The 12471-nt window shown below is 44.5% G+C and overlaps 1 protein-coding gene across 1 annotated transcript in view; it reads left to right on the top strand.

Annotated features, from left to right (window-relative positions):
* Nucleotides 1–12471, top strand: part of LOC139812236 (uncharacterized) — a 535555-nt gene that overhangs the window by 50563 nt on the left and 472521 nt on the right. Inside the window, exon 4 of the mRNA XM_071776921.1 lies at nucleotides 10346–10380. Within this exon, the coding sequence (XP_071633022.1) occupies nucleotides 10346–10380 (35 nt within the window). The remainder of the gene's footprint in view (nucleotides 1–10345; nucleotides 10381–12471) is intronic.

Genomic DNA, 12471 nt, shown 5'->3' with positions numbered 1-12471 from the left:
TTTAATTGATAACAGAATTTGTATAATTATTCTTAATAATTTTTCGAACAGAATTGTTTAATTCCATTTAAAAATGACTTCTACATGACGGTATATATTGTAAATAATTTCGCAACGCGGACTTGTCACAAGATTGATGATGTTTGCGTTTTGTAATTTTCGACGTCAGTGCGATGATGCGACTTATCGTGATTCGGACGAGAGGATCGTCTCGAAGACGAGCGTGGCGCACCCTCGATGTTAGCGAAGGGTTGTACGTTATCCGACTCTGCGGGCCTTGTTTATAGCGCGGTGACGTTAGAAGAGGGAAGGTGGGCTCGCGCGCCAAGGGTCGGACGTTCGCCGACGAACCACGTGGATTGGCTTTCATTAATCCGCTAACCCTATCTGCCCTCGACTCCTCGCACCCGCGTACCTACATCCGCGCATGTATTATAAATCGTAACGCATTCGGGGCCATCGCCGAATATCTATGGAGCCGCAGATTCTCCGCGCGGCGGACGGACTCCGGACTTGAATATTTTAGGACGGAGGCGCATTAACGCTACCCTTCTTACGCTACGTATTAACCTCAACAACCGTTTCCACTACCAGTATGTCGACCAGCCCCAACACCAGTTGCCACTAGTGCCACGTACGAATCACGAGTGCATCGACTGATTTTCCTTTGCCCGGCGTTTCATCCCACACATTCCTTACACATATCGCAGACGCATACTTCTTCAGTTCTAAATTAACGTAAGCGGATCTCGTAATAATGTCTCATAACGTGAAACAAAGATTTTATATTAACTGTTTAGACACTGTTAATATTATTAAACTATTCAATTACGCTGTATTAGATTATTCTGCGTTTGCGATATCACATTCATTATTTAATGTCTTTATATTTCAAGGTAGAATTATTTAATCTTATATCTTGCTCGTCACATTGTTAATTGTATTATTTACACATTAGTTGCACAATTGATTGAATATCAGTTGATTTTACCGATTGTTCTTTTATTTTATGTATTTATTTCTGTCGTGACGTGAACTAGAAATATATTTGCGAGATATTTCGTGTTTCGAACGCAAGGTCTGCCGATCGTTGTTGCGAATTAACGATCCTCCGCGAACGGAGAAGTCTCCTTGCGCATCGGGGTATGAGGGTGCTCGAGAAATATCATCGAATAATGAATATTCATGCCGATGAGTCGCGGGACCAAAGCGAGAGATAGGGAGAAGGGGGGGGGGACGTGGAGGAGGTGGCCGGGTTGTAAAGTTGCCCCGTGGAGAATCGCGCATCGGCCGCCATATTTTGTACGATGTATTCCGACTGGCAGCACCCTCCGCGGGGTAGATCTAAATACTGTGCCCCCCGTTTACACCCACCTCGCTCCTAAACCCGCGCGAAAGCTCGCGATCGGCGAAACGACCCGCGCCAACTTTCGAAGTATCAACCGGTTTCACTTCGCCTGCAGCGCGCGATGTAGCCGGAATTAATTATAATGAAGCTTTTACTTTAATTCCATAATTAATCCTAACTCACGTCAGTGCGATGCTCATTATAAATTTAATGCGATTCCGCCCGTTGTTCCTTTAGAATCCTCAAATTGAGCTTCATGGAAAACAACTTTGAAGATAACGACGCGTGATTAATATATTGATACATATAATTCACGATAACATCCGTAAGAGCGTAAGTGCCATTTCGGTTATTGGGAATCATATTGTTTCCTTCTTTCTTTTTAAATTAGATAACATCAGCGAAAAGGGCACAGATATCCGGTTGATGATCTCGCATCAAATACCTTGCAGGACGAGCGTCCTTCTTTGAAAGAAAAAAGAATTCTCTTTTGCGTGCATTTCCCTTTTGCTTTTACGTTCACAGTTGCGATAAAACTCGAACAAAACTCAAGATTTTATAGGCTAATACCGTGAGCAGCGGGTGAGTAGGTGGCTGGGCTAGCTTTCACCCCTGTCGTGGATCCGTGATTTTATATAAAAGTATGTTTTATGTATGTGCGCCAAGTATACGCGGCCGGTTTCTCTGTCTTTCTCCTTCCCTCCCCCTTTCGCTCCTCTGTCTTTCTCTCTTCTTCTCGCTCAATTCCGTCGCATAAAAGGGTTTTGGATTTTATTCCCGCGGTTTCGATGTCGAGCGGGAGAATCGAGGAGGGGGAGAGACGTCTACGAATGTCCTCGTCGCTTCCGGAATTTAAATTTCATACGTATGTGTCCGTGATATCAGCATGCGCGACTTCGGTCCACCCGTTCTTCGTCTCCGACTGATCCGTCTTGCGCGCTGGAATTTGCCGAAGAACGAAAGTACGTCTACGTGAAGTAACGTGGAAGAATCGTGTCACGTAGCCGTATTAATGTCGTATTCGATATTTGAATTTCGACAGTTTCTGCATTACATTGCTTCGGAATAACTTACATTTTAGCCGCGTTGCGTTTAATTATCTCTTTGTTACGAAATTATGCATTCCGGGCGGAGTAAAAGACAAATAAAGTGGCCCGTTCGATAAGCGGATTCTCGATCCTCATTGACGCAGCTCGACACGTCGAGGAAAATTTCTGCGGTTTGCGAAGATGTACGTAAGGGGGGTGGGAGGGAAATGGGGTGATGGTGAAGGGCTGTCCGGGGATGCCGCGGAGCTGGACACGCGGATGGCGCCGTTATCCCCGGCGAGAATTTCAGAAAATATTCCAAGGCAAAAAGTATAGAGCGAGGCGTTTTAATTATCATTAACAAGGCCGGCGTATAACTCAGAATTACGCGTTTATACGTAATAATACGTAGGTAGGTACTGCCGTACGTGCCGGTACCGGCCGCGCATTTATACATATCCACGTATGTAGACGCGTATACATATACGCGTTTATATTCCGCACGGAAATGGCGCGCGGGCACGTACGTATACGTACAGTACCGTACGTACGTAGATACGGACAGTCGAGCGGCACGGGCGGACGGACGGACAGAGAGACAGACGGACGGACAGCAGATCTGCAACGCGCTGACTCTGGTGCTAAATGAGATGCGTTACGGAGGGAGGGAGACGGTCAGCGGATGGTCGGCGGGCAGAGGGGACGATGGAGCGCAGGGTGGCGCCGGCGATGGTGGGGTTTGGAGGGTGGTCGGCCGTCGGGGCGAATTCCCACCTTACCAATCCTATTATTAACAATTAGCTCTAAACTACTCTTTGCATATAAAATCATCCCGCACACCTCGTAACGGCGGAATGGAAATATACATACTGCATGGTCGTCCGTCGGCTCGGCCGTGGAAAATATGCCGCGGCACACGACGCGACGCGACGCGGCGCCGCGTCGCGCGTATCGGCGCGCTCGTGGAATATCGCAAGCGCGAAGTTGGATTCTGCCAAATGGAGTGAATGACGATCGACATGTGGAGTTCATCGTGGTGACAGATTCATGCGACACGATCATGTATGTGTAAGTTACATGTAACGGTGCATGTGGAAACCCGTTAAGTTACGGTACACATATATAACATATAGGATGTTTATTAGTTGATCAATAATAATCCTCTTTATGTAAATTGACGAAGCTCGATTTGTGTGGATCAGAATTATTTCAAGTATTAAGTTCAAGCAAGACATGTATCTAGCACCTCTTCTGGCAAGTAGAAACGAAGGAGAAAAACTGAATTCTGTTATGACATTCATATGTCGTACGATGACGTGCTTTTTTAAATCTTGCATTAACAAAACGCATTTACCTATGCGTTTATGGTATTTGCGTGTTCAATACGTCCTTATAAGTTACTGCGAAAGTTTATTTTTCACCCATGACGTAATTATAAATCTCCAAATATACACACAGTCGACGCTACCAAGTAGGCGACATAAAAGGGCAATTCAAGAGGGCCGTGGAACTCGGGTGCGAAGCCGCGAGGGGTTGAAGACGAGACAAAAGTAATGCAATGCCGGAATATGTCACGAATTAAGCGGGGAGAAACCGGGAGTGCTCTCCGTCGTCGTCGTCGTCTTCGTAGTCGTCGCAGTCGTCGCCGCTTTTATTAGAATTATCTTTGTCACTTTCCCAAGTTTATATTTACTCCTCCTGCGAACCTCTTAAAGTCGTGCCACCCCCGCGGCATCCACCTTCCGCCACTTCCTTCGACGCTACCTCCCGACAACCTCCCTATACTCCTCCTGTATCACCTCCGTCATCCCTTCCCTTCCACCGGGTACCCCTTCGCTTGCATCCTCTTCTCGACACGGCGAGCAACCCCTGCGTGCTAGCGAGAATACAGCGCGAAGCAGCAGCCACTCGCTTATTATCTTTACGACTGGGAAGATGGAATTAAACTGAGTGTGCAGCCGAAATGTAATAATATTCATTACTATGCTAATGTCCGCACGGGCCCGCGGGGTTATGGGCTCCGAAAACTTGCCTCGTATTTTTGTTATCTGCCGCCGACCGACTGGGGAGGCCTAATTCCCGTAGAGTCGACGATCAACATGGTACCGTGATTCCGCTGGAGATTACGGATCCGCCGTTGTATCTTGATAACGCGACATTAAATTATTGCGTCAAATCGTTTTTAAAAATATTATACCTTTTCCGTTATTATAACAAGACATAAAGCATATTAGGAATAAATTTTAAGATTGTACATTTACAAAAAAAATACTAATTTTTATATTTAAATAATGAAATTTTTTTTATTATTTAATACATTCTTTAATATTTTCAAAAAATTCATTAATATCTACACGACAGAAACAATCTGAAATAACAGGGTAAATTTCTTTAACACGGAGCTGTGTGCTGTTCTTCATTATTCAATGAGTATGCCCTCCATAGATTTCAAGAGAGTGTACGTGTCGTGTGCAGCGAAAGTTCGGACGAAGACGCTCGTCATATTTTCCATACAGCAGTTTCCGTGATTCGCGATGTTTCCGTGCCCAAGGACTTCTCGAGTTTCTAACTGGGATGGCAAGCGGCACTGAAACGCGCAACAGAAATCACGGGGACTTCCTAGCGCTGTACCCCAGTCGCGCCACACTCGCAGCGGCTTATCTGGGTCGTCAAAATTATAAGCTTTCGGGTAGAAACTCGCCGGTACAAACGGTGAGCAGTAAATTCGCTGTCCCTATCGGGGGTGAGCTTCCTTGGCGTCGGCTGTAGCGCGCGGACCGAAACTTGTGGCCTTAAATATCAGCTCCGCCTGTCCGAAGCGCGGACAGAGATAAAAAAACAAGCGCAAGCTGGTCAATAATTTGCGGTAAGATAACGTCATTGTTGAACTATTTCGTTTTCGAGTTTTGCAATAGCATTAATCCCACGTGACCGCTTTTGTTCTTTAATGCATATATGTTTTAAATAATCCTAGTCAAAACGTACATTTTTTTTTAACTATTCGAGATACTACACAATTTCAAGCATCAATATAACATTAAAATATAGCGTTGCTTCTGGACTTAACGTTTCAAAGTTTTTCGTTGCCCACGATGTATACGATACAAGCGAAATCGGTAGGAGAAGTATTTAATCAAGCGATCACTTTGGCCGGGTCTAAATAAACCAACGTTGAACGATGGGGTCGCAGATTACAGCGCGAAGAGGGAGGTGATAAGACGACACGGTCGGTCGGCGGTGAGAAGGGTACGGCGAAGACAAGACGAGTCTAAGAAGGGTTAAATTACTCACCTCTTCGTTATAACTACAACGCGTTCCAACCCGCGTCCCGCCCTTTCCTTTTGCTATTTATCCGTCGTAAACTTCTCGAACGTCTTTGGTGCGATCGTGGGGTGACCGAAATCCTAAATACGAGCCGTAAATGATATCTATTAATAAGCTGGATTATAACGATTTCTCTTCCTGAACTTCTTCAGTTTCACAATAGATATAGATAATATATAGGATAATAAAACATCAGTATTATTTTATTCTGTGATAACGAAACGAAATGGCTCGGCACAATGACGAAAATTTATATTTAACGTAAAGAAATTTAAATTAATCCCATTTGATACTTGGAATGCGAGTGAATTAAACGCCAACTCATTACATTTCTCGCAGGAGATATTGATAAAACAAAACAACGAACTTCATGAAGATACTGATATGCCTTCCGACGTAGTATCGTTATGTCTGAAAGCATTTCACTTCATTCTCAGTTTTTCCGTCACGAACCGAATTTCATGCAGCGCTCACGTACCGTGCCGTCATTCAAATTAATTGCGCTTACTTTGAGCGCGATTCGTCGGGATCTCTTCAGTGGCAGTTTCGGTTTCAAAGCGCCGCGTGGATGAGTACGAATGTCAGGGAAAGTACGCGTGTACCAAGGCTGTACGTGTGCCGGCGGGTGAACGAGGGGGAGGGAGAGGGCGGATGGTGGCGGGATGGGAGGCTGGAGGCTCTCTCGTGTACACCCGACTCCACCTTATTACAATTAGCTTCCTTATATATCTAATTAGCAAGATTCTTGGCGCACGGGGTTTCAGTGCGAAGTGAAAGACGGCAGTTGCCACCAGAGCTCTTCGCTCCTGTCTAATATAACTCCGCCATGCTCCAGTCTGCGAGACGTAATATCTCACGTAGGTGTGCGATCATCTCTACGCGCGTACGGTTTGCGCCAAGTTTCGGGACCAGCTTGACGTGTTGCACGCTTATGAAAGATCGCGTATTGAGAGCAAGGTCCTATCATCTCGATTTAAAAATTTTAAAATTAAAAGATTGAAAAGACTTTTCGATATTTTGCTTCAGCAACATTTTATCCCGCGACATTTTATTCAGCAACATTTTATCTCTTGATTGCAAAAAATTTACGAACGAATATAAAAACTGACGGAAAGATCTGGGAAGAATGAGGTATGAATTTTACACCAGAGTTGCAATCCGAGGACAGCAAGAATTTCATTTTAGCCGACCTTATCTTGAGAACCACCCACCGGTCGCAAAATAATTCACAAGTGAGGGTAAACTGACGGAAGATAATTTTTAAACCCTTTCTTGGCCGGCAACCTAGCTCGGGGCGAACATGAATGGACGGCCGGCCAGCGGTTGGCTTCAGCTTACTTAATTATCGCACAAAGAAAGAATGGCCCGTGGAAATGTAAAATAAAGGCTGCGCCGTGTTTCCCCGGCGTTTTCTTTAGCCCCTTCCAGATTCCCGTACCTTTGCTGTTCGTCCGTTCCTTTGCCACTAGGGCTCCGTCTGCAGTCTCAAAGGACAAGCGCGATCTCCCGGAGGAGCACGAGAAGGAAAGGCAGAAGGGGAAAAGAAGGACGAACGGGGGTATGGGGTAAGAACGGACCGGTAAAGGAAGGGGTTAACTTTCCACAATTAATAGTGACTAACGTCCATTAAAAACTAATTCCTTTATTTATGGTTCACTTCCCGATTCTCCTGCGACCTTCCTTCTTTTGCTTCTCGATCCTCACTCCTTCTTGTCCTCGCCCGCAATCTCGGTAAGGGGTATCGCGCCCCTTTATTTGCTCTTTCCCCGAACGACAACTTGTTACAGGACGAAAGTTGCCGCTTTTTTTTTCTCGGCATAGCCGGTCTCGAATGACGGATTAAAATTGGGAAAGTTCTTGCTACCGGGCCATTTTTTCTGCGGCTGGGGTCCTCGTTAAAAGTAATTGCGCACCGGTAGTCTTGTCCGCGTTCTTCCGCCGATTTCGAAAGGTACGATCGCATTAAATCTTCACGACAACCTAGCGTGGCCAAGCTTGCTGTAACTTATATTGATTTTGTAGCGCAAGTCAACATAATAACAATGTATTTTCCGCATTGTATTACTTAGATTTAATTAGCATTAATGCTACGTTACATCTAGCTCTTACATATCAGTATTTCCTCTATCATTAAAAGTTAAGATAGAAGTGGATACTTTAAAATAAGCAATGAGATAAGTATTATTATAAGAAAATTTTTATAAATGTAAAAGAAAGTAATATCGATATCCACAAATCGAATACTATCGCTTTTCATTTTGATTATAAGAATAATTCGATTGTGCGATTATTTTTCTCTGTGGGCTCTTAGTCTTTCGACGGATTCCTTTTAGCGCCGCACAAAAGCTCGTGCGCGTCGACAATACGAAGAACGGAGAAAGATTGATGGCGCAGAGAGATGGCCAAGTCCGAAGCGCTTTCACGACGCGAAGCGAGAGCGCGTCGCCGGCGGGTCTGCACATTTTTAATTGTAACTAAAATAATTATACTTTGAGGAGAACCGGCCGCTTTGACACCGCCGCGCGCGGCCAGCAAAGGCAGCGGCGAAATAAAAAGTCCGTCCCCGTTCGTCTCGTACTGCTCGCACGTCTCGACGCGGTCGTTGCGAGGAATATGTAATTTCGCCTCTGCGAAACTGACAGCCCGGAAGGGGCCACACACCGGCGTTGCACCCCTAAATAATAATAAGTACGTCTAGTTACGTCCATCCGCGTCCATCTCCCTCCACCCTCTCGCGCCCTCTTCCAGCCCGTCCCTTCCCCCGCCCCCGTTCACCTCTTTCGCAGTTTTGGATCGCTGTACGTTAATTTCTGTACGTCAAACGAAGTTGCACCGGTCGCGTGTTTACATGTCGAAAACGAGCGTAATGGGCTGCCGCTGCAACTTAGTCGCGTGATTTCGCGCGGCGCGGTGCGGCGCGGTGGCCGGTGACCTTAAGCACCGTTCACAAATGCAGCGCGGGGGGTGAAAGGGCGAGGCAGCCGGCGGCACACCCTTTGAAAAAAATTGTTCCGGGCTCGTCACGAAACCGGCTGGAGAGTTTCGGAAAGTATGTTAAACGGATTTCGCGTTCGACGAAAATTAATTATACGGCCAGGCGGTAACCGGCTCGCTCGCTCGCTCGCTCACCTCGCCTCACCTCGCCTCTCGCACTCTTTCCCGTTGTCCCTGTCTTTTTCCACCGCGTTGTCGGACCTTCCTTTCGACGATGAGGCGGCCCACCCTGACGCTTTATCATTCATAAAGTCTCGGATTTCAGAATTCGCGTAACCCAATACGCTCGCGGCTCTTTTCCCGTTTTGCGCGAAATTTCACCGAATTTCTTGCGCCACCCGGTGCCGCCCACTTAAAAAGCTCCGCGCGCACACCGCGAGCTGCCTGCTTACCCTTTTTTTTCCCTTTCTTTCTCTTTCTCTCGTCGAATATATTTTTCCGAGTGGACGCGATGACGAGGAGGAGGGAAAAAATGTAGGAAACACGCGCAGAGGGACGAACTGAATCTCCGAGAAAACTCTTAACGCTGCCTGCCGACTGAGAGAATCAAGTTTGAGATGCAGCCTGCGGATATTCGAATGTGCATATAAAGAGGAATAAAGCAACGAGTGTGATAGTTCCATATGTATAATGCGAATATACCGGGTAATCGGATAGGATTTTTAAACTGAAATAAGAATGAAATAATATCTCACAAGACTTAACGTACAAAGCATTTCTTTTATTAAATTCATTTTCTACTTGATCTTGTAGCGATACTTTTATTTTCTTGATATTATCGAGTAATAATATTAATTACTTTGCCATTGCTTTCCTTTATTAACATTTTCTCTCAGATAGATAATTTTGACGTAACGTGAGTAGTCTTCATTCTTGTATCATTCTCTGTTGTATCATTTTTAGTCACCCGGTAGATGGCACACCGGAGCTTAATTAAGATATGTATTTATTTTAATTCCTCTCGGGCCGCACAGAGATGGCCGACTGGCCGGGCATAGGATAACACGATTTGCTTAGAGCCGCCACTGCGCATACATCTCGCACGTGCAGAGAGATTTTCAATTCAGGTATAAGGAAAGAGCTGATGTGCTAGGAGCGCGCCGGAAAATATAATAAATAGGGAGAGAGAGAGAGAGAGAGAGAGAGAAAGTGTGTGTGTGTGTGTGTGTGTGAGAGAGAAGGAGGGGAGGAAAGAGAGAGAACTGCCAAGAATGGATTTTACGTTTTTAATTTGCTTTTAACCCTTTTTCGGGATCATATGTGGCAAGTATTCTTTTGGAAGACGTACCCCTTGCGCGATTCGGCCGGCGGTCCACTTCGCAGAATAAAATTTAGGGAACCTTCAACTCTTTGAGAAGATGCGTTTATTCTTCTCCACTCTGTTTTTCTTTCCGCTTCGTTAACTCTTTTACCCTCTGAGAATGAGTGGTCCGAGGGACTTTACTCCTCGTGGCTTTATTCCAAAATGCATTACGCGGATTTCTAATAGCGTTTTCGATAGTGCGGATCCTCTGATACACATTGCTTAAGAATGTTTATCCATAAATAAAATTCTGGAATTGAATATTTGTTAAAGTATCTTTTTTTTTTTTTATAAAATATTGTTCAATTTTTTTCCCGAGAGAAACATCTCATATCTTATCTGTTTCAGATTACGGCTTCTGCGATTTGAAGGACTGCAAAGCGGTAAGTCATAATTACATAGCACTTTTCTACTTTCCTGACTTTATCGTGTGTTCAAGGAAAAAGTCGGTTAACCATGTACGAGCGAACTTTGAAAGACAAACGTCATGAGATAAAAGTTAAAAATCTGGTCCATATGATACGGAAAGGACCATACTCCTGAGGGAGACTCCGTAATTTTCATAGTCCCAATTCGAAATACGTTTCTTCCGCTCGTAAAAGACGGCATAAAATCGTCGCGTAAGTATGGTCGAGCGTGTCAGTTTGTCGTAAGACCAAGTCACGCTGCCGTAAATATGAGTTATGAACGTGTTTGATGCGCGTACAATATTGTAATGATCGAGGATTGTTAAAAAGGATGAGAAAAAGGCTTAGATGAACGGATTCGTACCTTGAATCATCGTAAATCGTTAGTTTTTTTAAATTAGCATAATTTGGAGTACGATACAAGCATAAAAGCGGCTGTTCTTCCACCAGTAAAGTTACAGTATTTCTCGGGAAAGTGTTCATGGTAGAAACACACTTTACGATAACGGCTCGTTGAAATTAGCGACATTTACTCTTCTGCGATCTTCTAGTCTCGTGTAATTTTGTTTCGGGTATTTTACAGAATAGTCGCAACTTTACAATTTAATCAAATGATGATCAAATATAAGACTGAGAAAATGAAACTCGATTTTTGTAAATAATTCAAAATTTCAATTCGCATTTATAAATGAGTATTTGACACAGAAAGGAATGTTTTTTTTTACTTTTTAATCTTTCTTACTTATTATATTTCTATAGCACTGAATTTTTTTGCAGTTTAGCAGAAATTTGATTTAGATTATTTTCTCTCTCTTTCTTTCTTGCTTGAATCTTATTATTAATTCTAGCACGTTTAAGCCGATACTGATAAAATACAAGCGTACCCGATTTTTCAACCCTCCGATTCCTCTTTTTGCCCGAGACACGTCATCAGCGACCGTTTTTAAAATCGTCTCGATTTTTCATTGCCGCTACGTTTCCTTCTTGCGATTTCTGCGGCTTCACAGGCTTCCGCCTTCGAGACGCTAATGGGTGCGTACGAATATTTCATTCCCTGTAAGATGCCATTACGAAAGTATATAGGATACGCCATGGCTGTGTGCACGGTGGAGTCGCAGGTTGGAGGGGCGAGGGGATATTTAATGACGCGTGGCGATATTAAAATGGCATAAAAATGAGATGTAATTTGTATCTGGCCTCAAAAGTTGCCCTCCTTCGCTCGCAGCCAGATTACACCCTGCTCTCCTTCTCCTCCTCCTCTCTCTCTCTCTCTCTCTCTCTCTCTCTCTCTCGAGCTTTCGCTCGACATTGTGTACTATTATTGTTATTAATATGAAAGGTCGCGGGCTCACTTAATACCTTGAGAAATCGCCGTATTTCCGTATCAACTGTTCCACCCTCGGTCGCGTCAACACCGAAATAGGAATTTTAAGGCGAGAAACAAGTTGGGGATGGCTCAATTCTCTGAGGAAAGTTCTTACATTATCGTCGTAAAATGTGAACAATGATTAAAATGATAATTATAATACGAATATCGCGAAATAATGATGAACCGATAGTGGTTTTTCAGACTATCTGTAGCACGTAAATCGTGTGCAATCTTACGCGAATATCGAATGTAACATATATATAGCTTAATGTCTTCTTCAATATCAGCATCACTGTCGTTCCCGGCCTACATGGATTCTCCTTCTGCACGATCCGTCGAAATCCTTCCGCCCGAAAGGAGCCGCGGATAAAAATGTCATTTGAATATTTGGCGTACGTCCGCGACATCATTTATAACGCGTGACAATAAAGTCTCGAGCTGGTAGTAATCTTTATGGCGCGATACACGACGCGCGCGTACCGCCGTCCTCCCTCCGACCGACTTCCATTCGCTTTTTCGAGGCGCAGTTACTGCTTTTACGATATGCTAAGCGCCAGCACCGTCGCCCTTTTCAAAAGATATCCGAGCTCTCATCGTCACGGGCGGAATATTTTCTGGCTGCTTAAACATCGGATTAACGATCTGCAATAACAAACAAACAATTTATGCAGCTATCCCTTCTCGGCGCGCGCGGGCCC

Source organism: Temnothorax longispinosus, chromosome 4 (assembly GCF_030848805.1).
Source record: "Temnothorax longispinosus isolate EJ_2023e chromosome 4, Tlon_JGU_v1, whole genome shotgun sequence".
Taxonomy (NCBI): domain Eukaryota; kingdom Metazoa; phylum Arthropoda; class Insecta; order Hymenoptera; family Formicidae; genus Temnothorax; species Temnothorax longispinosus.
This window is presented reverse-complemented; position numbering and strand designations above follow the sequence as displayed.